Source organism: Melanostigma gelatinosum (genome assembly GCF_949748355.1).
Source record: "Melanostigma gelatinosum genome assembly, chromosome: 16".
NCBI lineage: Eukaryota > Metazoa > Chordata > Actinopteri > Perciformes > Zoarcidae > Melanostigma > Melanostigma gelatinosum.
In genome coordinates this window covers 13,034,529-13,051,371 of record NC_136649.1, presented here as the reverse complement: position 1 = coordinate 13,051,371, position 16,843 = coordinate 13,034,529, and the positions used below count along the sequence as shown (strand labels likewise).

The following is a 16,843-nucleotide window of genomic DNA, read 5'->3' as shown; positions in this document are numbered from 1 at the left end:
AGTCTCTGTGTGGTTCATCAAAAATGTGAGCAAGGGTCAAGACAGCCTGAACTAACTGCAGACTACTTTCTATTACATCCTTACCTTACCCTGCCAGTAGCTCAGCCGTCCATCATGACCTGGACCAGTCATCTCCATTACTCAGAGTTAAGTTGTTGCGCTGGGGTTATTTATTTTTTTGCCAAGGCAAGGAGAAGGAGTGTCCGCATGACCTACGCCGGGTCACCTACTGGGCCACCAAACTGCAACATTGGCAGAATTGCCACCTCGCTGCCCGAGCGCGGCATCACAAGTAGCAGAATGCATGCACATGCACGGATACAGTCGGTCAGTGCCACGCGTGGCTGTCCGGGGCTGTCACAATGTGTCCGGGCCCTGCCCTTCGTTGTGTACCAGACCCTGCCTGTGTCACAGTGTGTCAGCCTCATTAAAACAGGTCTGTATGCAGAGAGCCATGCCTCAGCTTTCCGAGACGGGGACGGGCTTTGATTTTCCTAATCCTGTCGCATCAGTGCGCCCCGACCCCTTAACACGCACACGCTGACAGAGCAGAAATGAGTCAACGCAAACGGATAATTGCTTTGTGCAGCAGTGCTAACAAGCACAACGAATTTGATAAGGCTGTGTATCTTCACGCATATAGTGGTGTTGCCGTCGTTATTTGAAGTATCTTTTTTTTTTCAGAGGGAGCGGGAGAGGCTGAACGACGCATTCTTTCCTTTTTGTAAATCTGATGCACTGAAGAAATGAAACATCATCTGAAAGTTGTTTTTTTGAATCATTGTAATATGAGAAGACATCAGAATGTCCCCGTCTCAATCTCTATCCTCTGGACAAGAGTGTTAGTGCTCAAATGTGTAATTCCCAAATGCAACTTTTCCAGCTGACGAACCACTTGTTTATCTCCTCTTCCTCCGTAGTCCCAACACGCTCCACCAGGTGGCCTCGTATCTGTGTCTGCTGCCAGAGCTGCCTGAAGGACAAGACACCACCAAAGACAAGGAGGTTCTCCTTGAGCTGCTGGTGAGTGCAGTCCTGGCTTTCATTAAAGGAGGGCTTAGAAAAGTAAATACCATGTTAAGTGTCTTTCATACAATGCAGGTATGAGGGCTTCACAGTGGGATTTAATGGATTTAATAATTATTAAGATAATTATATCTGGTACAGCACAATCTTGGATGGATCTGCAGACGGGTACCTGTGACATGTGGCTTGTGAACTTGGGAGAGCTTATCAAATATACACGCTAGGAACATTTTTAGCATATAATATGGTCTCATTGCTTTTCAGTACATCAAATATTTATCCCAGACAATTGTTGTTGCTTCAGACATCTGCGTTGATTAGATGGAAATGGGAACGGAGCAACACTATGTATTTGTCAACCGGCAATATAAAAGCTGCATAATTGATATTAGTGAAGTTATTTTCCAGAACAATAACTGGGCAGTCAGCGCTACGGCATATAATAGCTTTTGTGTTTCTCATTTTAAAGTCATTCATTTGAGCCCCTGACCTTGGAATACATGTAGCATCCCCCTCTTCACATCCCGTCCCTCTTGAATTTGCCTTCTAATAACATTACTGCTTTATGTGGGCATTTGTGTGACGGAGGGTAAATTGAAGACGGTGTCGATGCGATTGAGAGCCATTTTTTATTTTATTTTTTCTTTAATTATCTCCTGAAAGGCTGGAGCTCGTTTGATTGTGTTGTCTGGTTCCTCGTCCCTTGCTCTCCCAATTTAAATTTTTTTTAAAAACCCCTCCGGGAAAACTACCGGTCCCGCGTCCTGCTGGTCTCCCAAATACACACTCGCACATGTGCAGTTGACCGTTTCATCAAAGTGGGTGTTTCCAGGCTGTCCTGCGGTTACTCATAATTACCCACTCAGACCCTACCCAGGTCCTCTCCAAGAAGCGATGGAGAAGAGCCGCTTCATAATTATCTGATTAGATTGATGCAGGAGACAATATGTCGCGGGACTCATTTGTTTGTGCCTGAGGTTGCCCCCAACAACCAACATCTCTGACCGAGTGGGTTTAAGAGGAAAGGGGCCCAGGACCAGAACTCTGCAACACGGGAGCAAAATAATCATACTTGCTGCAGAGAAACATGTTTATAAATATGTTTTGGGGATGAGAAAGCATTCTCTGTGAGAGGCAGCACCAATCTTTAGGCTAGTTTAGGCCGTTTGCTTCCTCTGGTGGAACAGATGAGCTGGTTGGTATTCTCAAAGAAGCATCACTACCATTGACATAGTAAATAATGAATGCTTTCTTTCCCCAGAAGAGTAGGAATAGCAAAATGCAGACACAAAACCATAGCAGCACTGGTGCTTAAAGGTTAAACGATTTGTCGATTAACTGTTAGTTGATCAACAGAAAATGACGCAAAAGCTATTTTGAGTATTGATTAAATGTTTCAGTCATTTTTAAAGCAAACGTGATGTTTTCAGCTTCTCAAATTAGAGAATTAGTTTCATACATTTGTAAACAAAATGTCGTTCGGGTTTGTGGACTGAACGGATCACTGATAATGAAAGTACCGGTAACCGTTAGTTTCAGCCCGAGTGTATGCATAAGAAAATAACCAGTGACATCATAACTACTAAACTTCAGTTCAGCCAGATGTTTACCGTGGGTATGATGTACCTGATTTGATGAGGTACCTGATTTGATGAGGTACCTCATTTTTTCTTTATTTTCTGGTCTGTCTTCTAGTAAGCAAGGACCATTTCTTTATTAACCCAGTTTCTCGCCATTTGTCTCTCCCTCTCTCTCACAGGTGTCCCGTCATGAGCGCAGAATCTCTCAGATTGAGCAACTGAACCAGATGCCTCTTTATCCAACAGAGAAGATAATCTGGGATGAGAACATTGTCCCGACGGAGTACTACTCAGGCGAAGGTGTGTGTTGCATGTGTTGAATTTTGGGTCGTTTTTTGTGTCTGTGAGTTAATGTGCGCTAGAGGCACACATCCTAATTCCAGTGACCAGTCAGTGCGTTATACTCCCACACTCTCTCGGGGGGAGTCCTCTTCAGTTGGCAAGGACACCTTAAACAACACACACACCACTGACCATTCAAGCAAAACCCCCGAAGCATATTACTTTAGCTGCAACATGAAGACATTCACTCATTTGTGTCGAGGCACCAATTTACATATTACAGAGGTAGCTACATAATATAGGTCATTTTGTAATTGCATAGAAATGGTGATGACCTCATTTTGACTAATTGTAAGTCTGTGTATGTAATCACACACACATTTGGATTGTTGTTCACTCCGGTTGTCTGTTCATTCGTTTGTCTTTTCAGGCTGTCTAGCACTACCTAAGCTGAATCTCCAGTTCCTGACCCTCCATGACTACCTGCTGAGGAACTTCAACCTGTTTCGTCTCGAGTCCACCTATGAGATCAGGCAGGACATTGAGGATGTGGTGTGGCGCATGAAACCATGGTGAGATGTCCTCAATTCTGTAGACTAGAGGGGAACCTGATCCAGAATCTGTTATTGTTATAAGACTCAAAGATGTCTTTGTCTCATTCTCAAAGTCCTGATTTTGTACAATCAGTATTCTCACACACTGATTAGCATCTCAGGTTTAAGTAGAACAAATGTCTACCATTAAATCCGCTGCAGCACACTTTGTCTTTTTACATCAATGAATGACGATTGGTATCCTCCCTCTCACAAGGTGGCCATGGCACATTGATCATATTTTATTAAAAGACTGTGACATTTTGGTACACCATATTTGGAACCCCGTCGCTTAACATACTACGTGCTCCCATTATGTCAAGTGATGTAGCAACTTGTTTGTTGTTGCTGCAAAAGTAAATAAGTAAGCAGTGGTGCCATGCGCTGCCCTAAATCCAACTGATTTCAGTCTCGACAACAGCCCACAGCACCTGTCTAACGCCTTGTCGCGTCTGTCCCTCTGTGCAGGCAATCGGAGTACGGTGGAGCGGTGTTCGGGGGCTGGGCCAGGATGGCTCAGACCATCACCTCGTTCTCCATAGTAGAGGTTGCCAAGCCCAACATTGGAGAGAGCTGGCCTTCCCGTGTGCGAGCTGACGTCACTGTTAACCTCAATGTGCAAGATCATATCAAGCACGAGTGGGAAGGTATTAGTGTGTTTTGTGTCTCTCCAGCATTGGTAAATCATTTTGGCCAAATCTTTTGTAGGTTTTAATCACTTTTAATATTTGTCATTCCACCCTTCATATTGACCCTCTTGTGCCAATCTAGCTATAAAAATGAACAAAAAACAAAAGATTGATCCTCATCCACCTTATGACTATTATAGATCACGACTCTCCTCTTTCATTTTCCCTTGCTCCACATTTTCCTTTCCTCTTTTTTTCTCGTATTGTGTCTTCTAGCAGTGCTAGTAAGCAGTTTATAAAGTCGTCTCTCACCACACACTCTATTCCATCCCGCTGGGCCTTGACTCATGACCTTTACGTACCTCATGTCTCTAAAGGCATGTTATTTCTGCGTAGCCTGAGCCTCTTTGTTTTATTTTCTGATCGTTTTTCTCTTCATCTCTCTGTGGCCGATAAGGGCACTGTAGATAATGTTAAGACGAGCTTGTCAGCCGTCAAAGACATTGATTCACTGGGAACATAGAAAGTACAATAAAGCTTCCGGCAGGCCGACTACTATAGCTTTCCACAGAAAGTTATAGGATATGGATATGTACACACAAAAATGGTGTATTGCACAAATTAATGTAGAAAATAAATGCATGTTTTCAGTGGGTTTTCAAATTGAAGTCTTCACTTTCTTTATACACTTTTTATGGTTTTACTTTCTTAATTATAATTCAGTGGAGGAGTGAAGTATGACTTCCTTCTGTCCAGTAGCTCTTCCCCCATCGTATAATTAGAGCTTCATGTTTTAAAGATCAGGTGTTTGCTGAGAGGGTGGTTTCTCGCATCTCCGAACTCCCCCACACCACTACTCTGTCTCACTCCCCCATTACTTCTTTCTCCCTGTGTTCTCTTTTCCCCCTTTTCTCTCTCTCTCTCTCTCTCTCTCTCTCTCTAACTCCTCTCTCCATCCTCTTACCCCTTTAGGGCTGCGGAAGCATGACGTTTGCTTTCTGATCACGGTGCGGCCCAACCTGCCCTACGGCACACGCTTCGACCGGCGCCAGCCCTTTGTGGAGCAGACTGGTCTGGCGTACGTGAGAGGCTGCGAGGTGCAGGGCATGCTGGATGACAAGGGGCGCGTCATTGAAGAAGGTACGCTCACATGTGCCCCTGCCTGCACACACACACACACACGCCAGGGACACATGACATCCATCCACCCATCAGACCTTCCACATCCCTATCGACAGGACCTCGGTAGAGGGTCTTGTCATGGCGACCGTCACAGTGAGACCCGACCTGTTCACATTAACATTCCATTAACCTGAGGTCGACAACAACACCTGAGAGCTCTGGGCCCTGCCCCCTGCTTTATCTATTCGATTTAACTGAAGAGCTGCATTGGCTGTAGATGTGCTTCTGTAAGAGAACACTGAGTGTGTTTGTCCTGCAGAAGTCAGTAATGGATCATAGAGGAAACACCCGCCTCCATCTTTGAAACAAGGTAGAGCCGGCCACAATGCGTTCTAGCATTATTTGAGCATGGCATTTGATCTGTAAGATACCATATTTCGCGATTAAAAGCTTGAAAATTAGCTGTCATCAAATATAAGAATCAGAGTCTTGATTTGTGTGTGTGTGTCCACACTGGAGGAATCCCTGCAGATCAAATTCAAATCCCTGGTCTTATGTTTATTCAGTAACATGATCTCTCCTGTTTATCGTGTTGTGTTCTTCCCCACAGCCCAAAGCAGCGCCTCTGAGTGGTTGGTTTACCTAAGCTAGCCTGCAGCCCTGTGTCCATGTGTCCATGCACTGAATCACCCTTTCCCCTATCCTCTCCTCATCTGTTTGGATTAAATATGCAGAGGGCAGGGCTTTCTAAATAGACATGCTGCCGGGGAACATGCCCTGCCAGTGCCGGCTTGGTTAAACTTTTAGATCCCCAACAGAGCTAAGTAGTACTCTAGGTAACTGGATGGTGGGTGAGGCATGAATCACTGGGCTCTTTGTGAAGGTGAGACGTGTACTGAGACGTGCATTGAGGGACGCTGATAATTAACTCACACGGTGTGTTGTAAAAACGGTTTTGCGCCTTAAATCCAGAATATTTGTGTAAAATATGACGTTACAAACGTACAAATTCGGTGCAAGTTATATAAACTAATGCAATGCATCTCTTTTAAAATCGAATTGTGTATTGATCACATACAACCGTTTCAAAACTTAAAATTTCATCCTCACACACCTTGGACCAGCATTGTTATCCCATGGTATTAAGGGTGTAGCTTCCACTCTTAACCTATCCCCAGACTCATTTTAGTAAGGGGGATTTGATGATCCCCACATAGCTCTGCACATGTGCACACGGACAGGCGCACACATGAATGGACACACGCATCGGAGGCTAAACAGGATTCCGTTTCACTCTCCTGCTCTGTGCCCAGCAGCTCCATCCAATAATATATTTCGCCATCTGTGAAAGCTGCACTTGCTGCACCACACAGGCTCCCTATGGGAGTAAGCCTCCAGCCGGTGACCTGTCAGTCAAGCAGCAATGTAATTCCTGTTCCTGAGTACTCCTGACTCCTCAGGAACAGGAATTGCATAGATGTAAGCAAGGCAGGCTGGGTTGAGTTCTTTTTAAAGAGTTTTATTTTTCAGATGAAAGGATAGGATGGAAATTGTTACTGAAATCATGGTTTTAGAATTAGCTGATGAGATTCATTTTAAACATTTAATTATTTGTCTTTTCTGTACTGGCATACATTCATGTCTTTATTTTTTTTTACACTGAATAACACTTAGTGATTTCCATACAAATTTAGATTTATTATTCATCTCTAAAGGTTATCGTTACTCTGTTGCTATAACAAGTATTCTCCCCAACCACTCTGATTTAGGACCTGACCCAAAGCCTAAGCTGAGAGGAGATGCCAGAACATTCCGTGTGTGGCTGGACCCGAACCAGTACCAACAGGACATGACCAGCAGCATTCAGAGTGCCACCGAAGACCCATACGAGACTTTCAACATCATCATGAGACGCAAACCCAAGGAGAACAATTTCAAGGTTTGGAGTACACGCTGAAGCACAGAGAGCCGCCCTCGCTCTACATTGTATTGGAGTACTTTACCTTCAGACCTTGAGCTCTGGTCCCACCAACACCACCCCCAGAGTGATGTATTGCACATATAATACTTCCTTGGGTTTTGTAGCTGTGAGGTTGTGGCCAGGGCAACTCTGATATTACCACCCACTCAAGGCCCCCCAGTGAGTCCACTGAGAGACACACCTCACTGGATGTTCATTTGCTATGTACCCCCCACTCCTCTCTCGCCTTTAAGAATCCCCCTGTGGCAGCGAGCCAACACTGTACACTATCCTAACCTTTCTGTAGGAAAGCAGAACCATGTTTTGTTCTCAGTATAACATACAGGTGTCCTCAGCAGAATCCTTCTGTTGAAGGTTAAGAGATATATGATGATGTTACAGTTTCCATTAGGTCATAGTAAAGTTATCCACGCAATCGTTTGAAACTTTTGTTTAATTTGTTGTTTTGCTCCATTTTTGGCAAACTTTGTTTTTATTCCGAATGTTCATCATGTACAAAACCCCCCTTTGCTCTTCATCAGTGTTTTTGTCAGTTGAGAGCTTCTCATTACGGCTTTGTCAAACCTGCTATTTCTAATCCCGCACTAAACCCATTTCTGTCTTTCACAGCCAGAGCAGTGACAGATGATTTTGAAGTGTTTCCTTTTGTTATGAATTTGAAAAGAGCAGGAACTAATGGGGATTCAAGAAACATTCTTCTCCATCTGTGATGTGTGACAGAGATAAAAGCAAACGCGTTCCCTTCCCCAATGTTTGATGCTCAGGGTATTAGACTGCTTGCAGTTCATTAAAATATAATTGACAGACAAATTACCTGCTGTCCCATCAGCCCACCACAAAGCTATTCTTATCCAGCTAAACCTCCTCTTGTGGGACGTTGTCTGTTGTCTCATTGCCCACATGTCTCTGTCTCTCTCTTTTAGGCCGTCTTGGAGACCATCAGAAACCTGATGAACACAGAGTGTGTTGTCCCAGACTGGCTTCACGACATCATCCTTGGCTACGGTGACCCAGGCAGTGCCCACTACTCCAAGATGCCCAATCAGATTTCCACATTGGACTTCAATGACACCTTTCTGTCCCTGGACCACTTGCGTTCGTGTTTCCCTGGTTACACCATACAGGTCACGGAGGAGAACCCTGAACTGCAAGTCTTCCCTTTCAGGTGAAAGTCAAAGATCCGATAATCAAATGATAATAAGGCTTTGTTGAGGCTGAGTCACCATGATATACATTAATATTGTATTTACTTGCTGTTCTATAATTTGAGATACAATTGTTTAAATATACATGTATTAATCCATCATCTTTGTTTTACCAGAATCAAGTTTCCCATCTCAAACAAAGCAGACAAAGGGAAGAAGAGACAGGGAGATGATGAAGTGGAAAACAAAGAGGAAGACATGTCCTTGATCGTTGAGCCCTTTGTCACCCCCAACCGTGGGCCGTATCCCTACAACCAGCCCAAACGGTGAGATGTCAGCGCCAATACTCGGGCCTTCCTGTTCACAATTTAACAAGATTAGGGTTCATAAGGTTGTTCAGTGTTTAGTTGAATCTTGACTTCTCCACTTTAAATTCTTAACCTCCATCCAAAACACATTTTCAGTGCAAAACAGCACAGAAGCGTATTATATGTACCCTACTCTGGCCCTGACTATTTCGATTTGTTTGATTGTCTTATCTCCACGGTATCCGCTCTGACTTGTCCGCCATGTAATGACGTGGTGCTATTTTGGTTGTTATTGTGCCTACCATAGATGGATGGAATTTTTTATGCAAATAAAGGTCAACAGAAAAGGCTTTTAATATTCCTGTACTAATTAGAACACCACAAAATAATGACCCTTCATGAAAAACTAAAGATTCATCTGGCGGTGTTTCAGTATTTCCTGTTTGCACTTTGATATTTAAATCTAGATAGCGCTAACATGTCCATGGGGAAGCCCCGACTTAACAATCTTTAAAGATGGTCTCAAATAAACAACACAAAAGAACTTGCAGCATTGAGCATCTCTTTAAAAAAAACAACTAGTGGAAGCGTTTGAACACAAATGTGTTTATGCTGTCAAGGCTGTTCGCTGTCTCAGACTAATTATTAATATCCGAAATGTGCATGTCTTTCAGGAATACAATCCAGTTCACTCCTACTCAGATTGAAGCCATTCGAGCCGGGATGCAGCCAGGACTCACGATGGTAAGGACTTGTTTTTTGTTTATTGTATACGTTTCTCACATAAGTTTCAAGACTGAATGAAAGCTAAATAAAATGTATTATTATTGTTGTTATTATTATTATTATTATTATTATTATTAAAGCTACCCAAAGCAAATCTGCAAGATGTAAATGCTCTATTTGACATATACATTTCAACAGACTCCAACGAATCATGAGTAATTATAAGTAAGTAGTAATCATGGAATACTTGTTTAGTGACACTATCTATTTTTCTTTGAAGATCGATGGCCGTGTTGAAATTAGCTGTTACCAGACACATTATATTTTCGGCTTGTCGGGCCAATTCTCGTGAACGCGACATCTCAGGAACGCCAGGAGGGACTTTCCTCAAATTTGGCAGAACTTTATTCTACAAGTAACATGTTTATAGTCGTGGCTGTAATTGGGAGAGCGAGCTATATGATAAACCCATCCCCATAAAATGACCATGTATATCCAGGAGCGTGATGCCGTTTGGGCAAAACCCTCTAGCCAGTCCAGTGAGTGCTGATACTGCAGATGCATACTGTTCCAGCTCGCTGGTATAAAGCCAAAGATTTGCAACTATCAATCTTAGTGATGTACACCAAGGGAATTCCCTCACCAGTAAATATTCTGTTGTCTGGTGCCCCTATGTCCATCACTCATGTAGAGTGATGACACGTTTCCCTGAGACCCTCGCCGTAATTTTGACATTACCAGTGAAATAGTCAACCACACATAAAAGGACACATTTTACAGCAATGTGGAGATACACCCAGTTCATACACACACACACACACACACACACACACCCATAGCTCTGTTATTTCAGCCTGCTGTTGTTATCTGAAGAGAAGTGTAACATACGCTGTTGTTGACAAAAGAGCTATTCTGATGTGGTGATTTGAAGCTGGCAGCAGAGTCTGAGTTATTTATTGTGCAGCTAGCGGAGGTAAATATGGCAAGTAGGCTATCAGCAGGGTCGTAAAACAACTCGACATGCATGCCTCCTTCTCCTCAAGCTTTATAACTTTCCTTCTTTGCATACGTTGTTCGTCAACAGCCGTACAAAACACGCACCATCAATCTGGCCTGCCTGGCTTTCATGTAGGGGAACCAAGGAGCTTATTATCTTCTGATTCATGCAGGAATATCTCATGTGCTTACTACCGGTACTTATGTTGAAATTACTCACCTGAGAAACTCATACTAAAACCAACCAGTTTCATGAATATTTATTTTGTAAATTAGATGCTATAAGTAAATATGAAGCTCATTATTATGGTAAGCTATATACACAGATGAGGTGCTACTAGTACGAAAGGAGGACTCATCTGTGCAGTCAATGGGTTTTGTCATATCAGGCAACACCACAGTCTTGTAGCATTGTATATCTGAGCGCGGCTATCGATGGGGCACCAGACGAGCCCGTTCTGACATGCCCATGGCATAGCTATCGCAACCAATAGGGTGTCTCCATGGCAAGCGCCTTTGCACTGTGATCTAACTTCTGATTGTGCTTATTTCATCTCGTCTTCTTCTTAACTTCCAGGTTGTGGGACCACCAGGTACCGGCAAGACGGATGTTGCTGTTCAGATCATCTCAAATCTCTATCACAACTTTCCTGAGCAGCGGACCCTCATAGTCACGCATTCAAACCAGGTTAGCCCACCAAACACACAGCACACACCCAAACTGACTCAGCACATCCCCGGTGTGAAAAAGTTTCCCAACATCCTTCTCAAAAAACAGTTAAGCTGTCTGGAGAATTTAGAGCTTGTACTCAGAACTGCCCATTAAACAGGCGATAAGTATATACAAACTATAGAGCAAAAACTTAAATTTTAAGCTCCCTTGTGACCCAGTCTTTTCCCCTTTAGTATTTAATCATGAAGTGATTTTCTGCTGTTTCACACCAGTGGAAGCTAGCCAAAAGGAATCTTGGTCACAAGAAGCATAGCTGGATCTAACGATGAAAACCCTTTTTCTCCTCATGCAATAGTTCCATTTATGCTCCTTATACAAGAATAAACACTTGCTTCATAGCGTGATAAATGCTTCACTGCAGCACTGCAAACTTTTTGTTGCTGCTGTGTACATTCCTTATGATGCAAATTTAAAAAATGCTCTACAGGAATGCACTATTCTTTTCGTTTATTTGTCATGTTTTTTCTTCTGTTGCAAATGGGCTACAACTGCATTTTGTTTTGCAATCCTTGTGTTGCATCATGACAATAAATGATCCTCGAATTCCTGAATTGGATCAAATCTATAAAGAAGAGACAGAAGTTCAAAACAGGTTTATAAGTGAAAGTACTGTTGATTGATGAGAAAATACACACGCATGTCAAAGAGAGGATTTTCCGTGTCTGATCATGTTTACTCAATTCCTCATTCATCCCACACCAGGCTTTGAACCAGCTGTTTGAAAAGATCATGGCTCTAGACATCGACGAGCGCCACCTCCTGCGTCTGGGCCACGGAGAAGAGGAGCTGGAGACTGAGAAGGACTTCAGCAGGTAGGACAGCAGAGGACAAGTGGAGAGAGAAGACACACAGATAGATGCAGCTAAACAAACAGAAATGCACATGTGAAAAGAGAGTGCATTCAACAAATGGTTACAGACTTACATGCCACAGAGGCAACCCTTAAAGTTTTACCAAAGCAGACAACAAAAGACATGCATATGTACACAAACGCAGCCCAGCTGCCCACACACATAATTAGTCTGCGCCAACAAAGTGACCGGGTTACTCTATGCTCTCGTATGCCCGGCCATGGTACTGGTTTATCTTCATTAGCTATTGTTGGCCTCGCAGGCCTTTCAACCCGTGTAAGGGACCTCTGCCTACTGCCCTACACTCGGAGGCAATGCCTGTCTGATTAACCCTCTCATCACCACTCTGGACCACAAGAACTGCTCTTGTACCCATTTGTAGTAGGAGAATGGCAACAAGCTGTGTAGGGAGACATACGTAGATTCACTACGATCGTGATTTTAGAAAAGCTTTTCCCAGTTCTGGCTAAAAGTCAAACATAAGTATATCTTTTTAAACCGTCCACCTGGACTTGAGGAGGAACTGATTAGAATTTGGGGGTCAATTTGATGGTTTGCTCCAACGACAACGAGACCTAATAATCAAATTAATAAATACACAAATAATAAAGTAATAATAGGAATAATTTACATTATTTTTATTTTTATTTTCCCTTTATTGAACTAGATAAGTCAATTGAGAACCAGTTCTCATTTGCAATAACGACCTGGCCAAAAAGGCAGCAACATGAAGTCGTTACAAACAAGTTAAACATAGATCCATCTCAAACAATCTCATGTAAAAAATACATCAACATATGTACAATATACTAAAAAGCTCCTTTTCAACTCATTCCAGTGGCTTTTAGTTTTAACACTAGTTGTTTAAGAGTGTTCTTTGTCTACACCCCAATGGATACATAAACACACTTTCATGCTATGCTGTTATTTTTCACACAGTACAGGTGGCAGAGCCCAGAACAAATGGCCTCAGACAAAAAACTCTAGAGTCCTGTTAGCCCCAGTAATTCCCAGCTTATCCACATCTGTGTGTGTGTGTGTGTGTGTGTGTGTGTGTGTGTGAGAGAGAGAGAGAGAGATGCCTTGAAGGATAGTGACTCAGTTTTTACTACCGAGACATCGTGATTTGGGAAAAGTTTGGGGGCAGTGCACTCATGACAGACTTGTGAAACAGAGATTATCTCAAGATACGCAAAACATTTACAGTTCTACATGACTGCTGCTGGCTTTAACACCAGTATTGGAGGAATCAGCCAGAACCTTCTGTTTTTTTTGTTTTTTTCTTTTTTGCTAACTAAGCTTTTTAGCCAGCTCCTGGGTATAAATAGCTCAGTGTTCATGATTACTAATTCATTTATTACGCTGTTACTATTTAAAGTTTCCTTATAGTCGCCATTATTAATTACTACCTTATCTATCTATGGCACTGAGCAAATTACACCCTATAGCTCGGATGGGAGGCGAGATGAATGTCAATCATTTTTACTCTGCTGCGCACTGAGTGTATGACTGGAGTATGAACAACAGTGTATGGGAACTGGAGTCTGCACATGGAAGCAGTCTGTTACATTCTTAAATTATGCAGCAACACGGACATAAAAGAGCTTCAGCTTGCAACATTTCATATGTTTCCGCCTGCCTAGCTGCCTCATAACAACATGCAGACTCCACACTCCTTCCACCCCACTGACACCAGCGGGAGGAGAGAGCCGGGGAGTTTTAATTAACACTGTATATGAGACGACAAAATGGAAGGCAGTGCTCCCCCGAATGCTTAACAAAGGGAAAGCTACTGCACCATCAATTAACAATTCCCCCCCCTGCATTTCATGAATGATGCATTTTGTGCTGTTTTAATGAGATTGTAGAAAGTGCATGCTGTTTTTTGTATAGGTAAATCCAAGTTGTATGTTCAGTTGTGTGTGTGTGTGTGTGTGTATATATATATATATATATATATATATATATTTGTACACTAGGTTGTAGGCGAGACAGAAATCTGTCATGATTCCACTTTTGCTCTTGGTGGAAATGAAATGCTGCATCATCAATCAGGTTCAAGTGCAGTTGCTTCTATTGTATGCGAGTTTTATGTTTATGGGATTTAGCAAAGAAATAATAAAACTACACAATCTGTGTAGACTAATGATGTTCCCACCTGTGTATACTGGGTTCTCAGTAGCTGAATTAATTACAGGTCCGTCCTCCTGGAAAGCAAGGTCACTCCCCATGTTTACTTAATTTTATTCAGGCCAAACAGGGAGACCACTGTGACTGTCGTTGAGTCATCTGCTGACTGAGGATCTTTGCAGAGGGTCTAAAAATAGAGTTCACCTCCAGTGTTACCCTGTGACCCCTCCCACCTTCCTGTCTTCCTGTGCATTCTGCTTGTCGAGTTGCCACCTAGTTGCTTTTAAGCGGTATTGTTTGGATGCACAACCTAAACAAACCTTGTTTACATGCAAGGATAGTCATTGCTCTCTTTAAATTTGGTTGGTTTAAGTTTAGATTGTTGACAAACTATGCTGTGCTGTTTGTCTCCAGGTATGGCCGAGTAAACTATGTCCTCGCAAGAAGACTTGAGCTCCTCAGAGAAGTGGGGAGGTTACAGGAGAGCTTGGATGTCCCGGGCGATGTTTCTTACACCTGTGAGACTGCTGGACACTTCTACCTCTATCAGGTAAGCCTATAACAAGGTGTGTGTGTGTGTGTGTAAATGTTTCTGCAGCATGCAGAGAATTAGAATAATTTAATTTTCAAGTAATGTTGCATAGGCTATGCTTTGGATTTTGCACATAGCATTCTTTCTTATTGTGCATATTATTTGATTAAGCTCAACGTGTATGCGTTGACCTTTTAACATTTGCAACTGCATAAAGGTTTAGCAAAACAAACATTACAAAAGTCAAGACCTTTTTTGTCCGTCAATCTCTCCTAGTGTTAAGCCTTTTAAACATTCTTGAATTCTGTGATTGAGAGACAGCGGAAGAGAGAGACAGAGATTAAAGGGGATACAATAGATATTTTGCTGAATTAATTAGAATGGATTTCTGCATCGTCGGCCCTTTTCCTCAGACATATCCATGGCATTATTAAAGTTTCCATTCTCCAGACTCATTGCTCTTTTTGCCTAGACTGCAAATACCCAGAAACCATAGCACATACTTGGATACCATGGCTGTTACCCGAGCTCTAGTGTCAGAGTTCATGTCTGATGATGTTCATGCTGCCATTTTTGCACCAAGCCAGAAATCTGTCAGTGCAGACGACTCTGTCAGTGATAAATGACACCAAATGCACATGCAGACATAATTAATGTTTCGATGGTGGTCTTAATAGTCCATACAGGAAAATACTTAACATGCAATTAAGCCGAGTCCTCTGGCATTTACCATCATGTTGTTTTTCATAAGGGTATTTATAGAACTCGGTTACCCCGCTGTTTGGTTGAGGCTGGTTTATTACGTGCTCAGCAGGGGCACCTGTGTATGAGTGAAGCTATCTGTTCCCATTTGTTCATTTCTGTTTGATGTGTTTTCTGCTGCGGTTAAATAATTATAGAGAAAATACAAGGCTGGGCAGAGAACACCCATAGTGCGCTCATACAGCATGTTGTTAGACCTCAGACAGGCATCAACTGAGTTAAGGCTTGCGCATACCAAAAAGTACCTTTTGTGAGTTTCTTTATGTAGAGGCTATATCAAACCGTTAATTACAACACATGTTTAGCTGTTGTGCAAATTAAAACACGTGTGTGTCTGCTCTATCTCCTCCACAGGTGATATCTCGCTGGGAAGAGTACATGAGCAGAGTCCGGCCTAAACAGGGCAAGACGGTGGAGGTGCAAGCTGTGGCTGCACACTTCCCCTTCCACAAGTACTTCTCCAACGCTCCCCAGCCTGTGTTCAAGGGCCGCTCGTATGAAGAGGACATGGACATCGCAGAGGGCTGCTATCGCCACATCAAGAAGATTTTCACCCAGCTGGAGGTAGGTCACACATACACACACACACACACACACACACACACACACACACACAGAGACCTACTAGTACAGGGGTCTCTAACTGGCGGACCGTGGTCCGGATCCGGACCCAGACGCAGACGCAGTTGCATCCGGACCCAGGACCTAAAATCAATATTTCGGAATCACACATATATTAGGCAGCGAGTTTGTACTTTAAGGCAAGTTTATTTGTATAGCACATTTCAACAACAAGGTAATTCAAAGTGCTTCACATAAAACCATTAAAAGCATCAAAACATAAGGCAAAAGAAAAGGAGATTTAAAAACAATTAAAGAAACAGTGGAAGAAATAAAATGCAGAAATGCAGGAAATTGATTAATATATTAATTGAATGTGGTTCAATTAAAGGCAGCAGCAAACAGAAAGGTCTTCAATCTTGATTTAAATGAGCTGAGGGTCTCAGCAGACCTGCAGCTTTCTGGGACTTTGTTCCAGATATGTGGAGCAGAAAAACTGAACGCTGCTTCTCCATGTTTAGTTCTGACTCTGGGAACAGAAAGTAGACCGGTCCCAGACGACCTGAGGGGTCAGGATGGTTCATAAGGTAGCAGCAGATCAGAGATGTATTTTGGCCCTAAACCATTCAGTGCTTTGTAAACCAACAGATTTTAAAGTCAATTCTTTGTTGGACAGGAAGCCAGTGCAAAGACCTCAGAACTGGAGTGATCCACCCTCCTGGTCTTAGTGAGGACTCGAGCTGCAGCGGTCTGAATCATGCATAGTTATGTAGATTTGTGTGTCGTCTGCATAATTGTGATAACACACTTTGTTGTTTTCCATAATCTGAGCTAGTGGAAGCATGTAGATGTTGAACAGAAGAGGCCCCAGTATTGAACCTTGGGG

At 42.7% G+C, this 16,843-nt stretch overlaps 1 protein-coding gene across 1 annotated transcript in view; it reads left to right on the top strand.

The window, feature by feature from the left end:
* aqr (aquarius intron-binding spliceosomal factor) overlaps positions 1-16,843 on the top strand; it is a 43,638-nt gene that overhangs the window by 8,893 nt on the left and 17,902 nt on the right. The window contains exons 15-27 of the mRNA XM_079286457.1: positions 921-1,023; positions 2,786-2,906; positions 3,319-3,460; positions 3,950-4,128; positions 5,083-5,250; positions 7,002-7,171; positions 8,137-8,378; positions 8,535-8,684; positions 9,341-9,410; positions 10,966-11,076; positions 11,824-11,933; positions 14,517-14,652; positions 15,751-15,960. Of these exons, the coding sequence (XP_079142583.1) occupies positions 921-1,023; positions 2,786-2,906; positions 3,319-3,460; positions 3,950-4,128; positions 5,083-5,250; positions 7,002-7,171; positions 8,137-8,378; positions 8,535-8,684; positions 9,341-9,410; positions 10,966-11,076; positions 11,824-11,933; positions 14,517-14,652; positions 15,751-15,960 (1,912 nt within the window). The remainder of the gene's footprint in view (positions 1-920; positions 1,024-2,785; positions 2,907-3,318; positions 3,461-3,949; positions 4,129-5,082; positions 5,251-7,001; positions 7,172-8,136; positions 8,379-8,534; positions 8,685-9,340; positions 9,411-10,965; positions 11,077-11,823; positions 11,934-14,516; positions 14,653-15,750; positions 15,961-16,843) is intronic.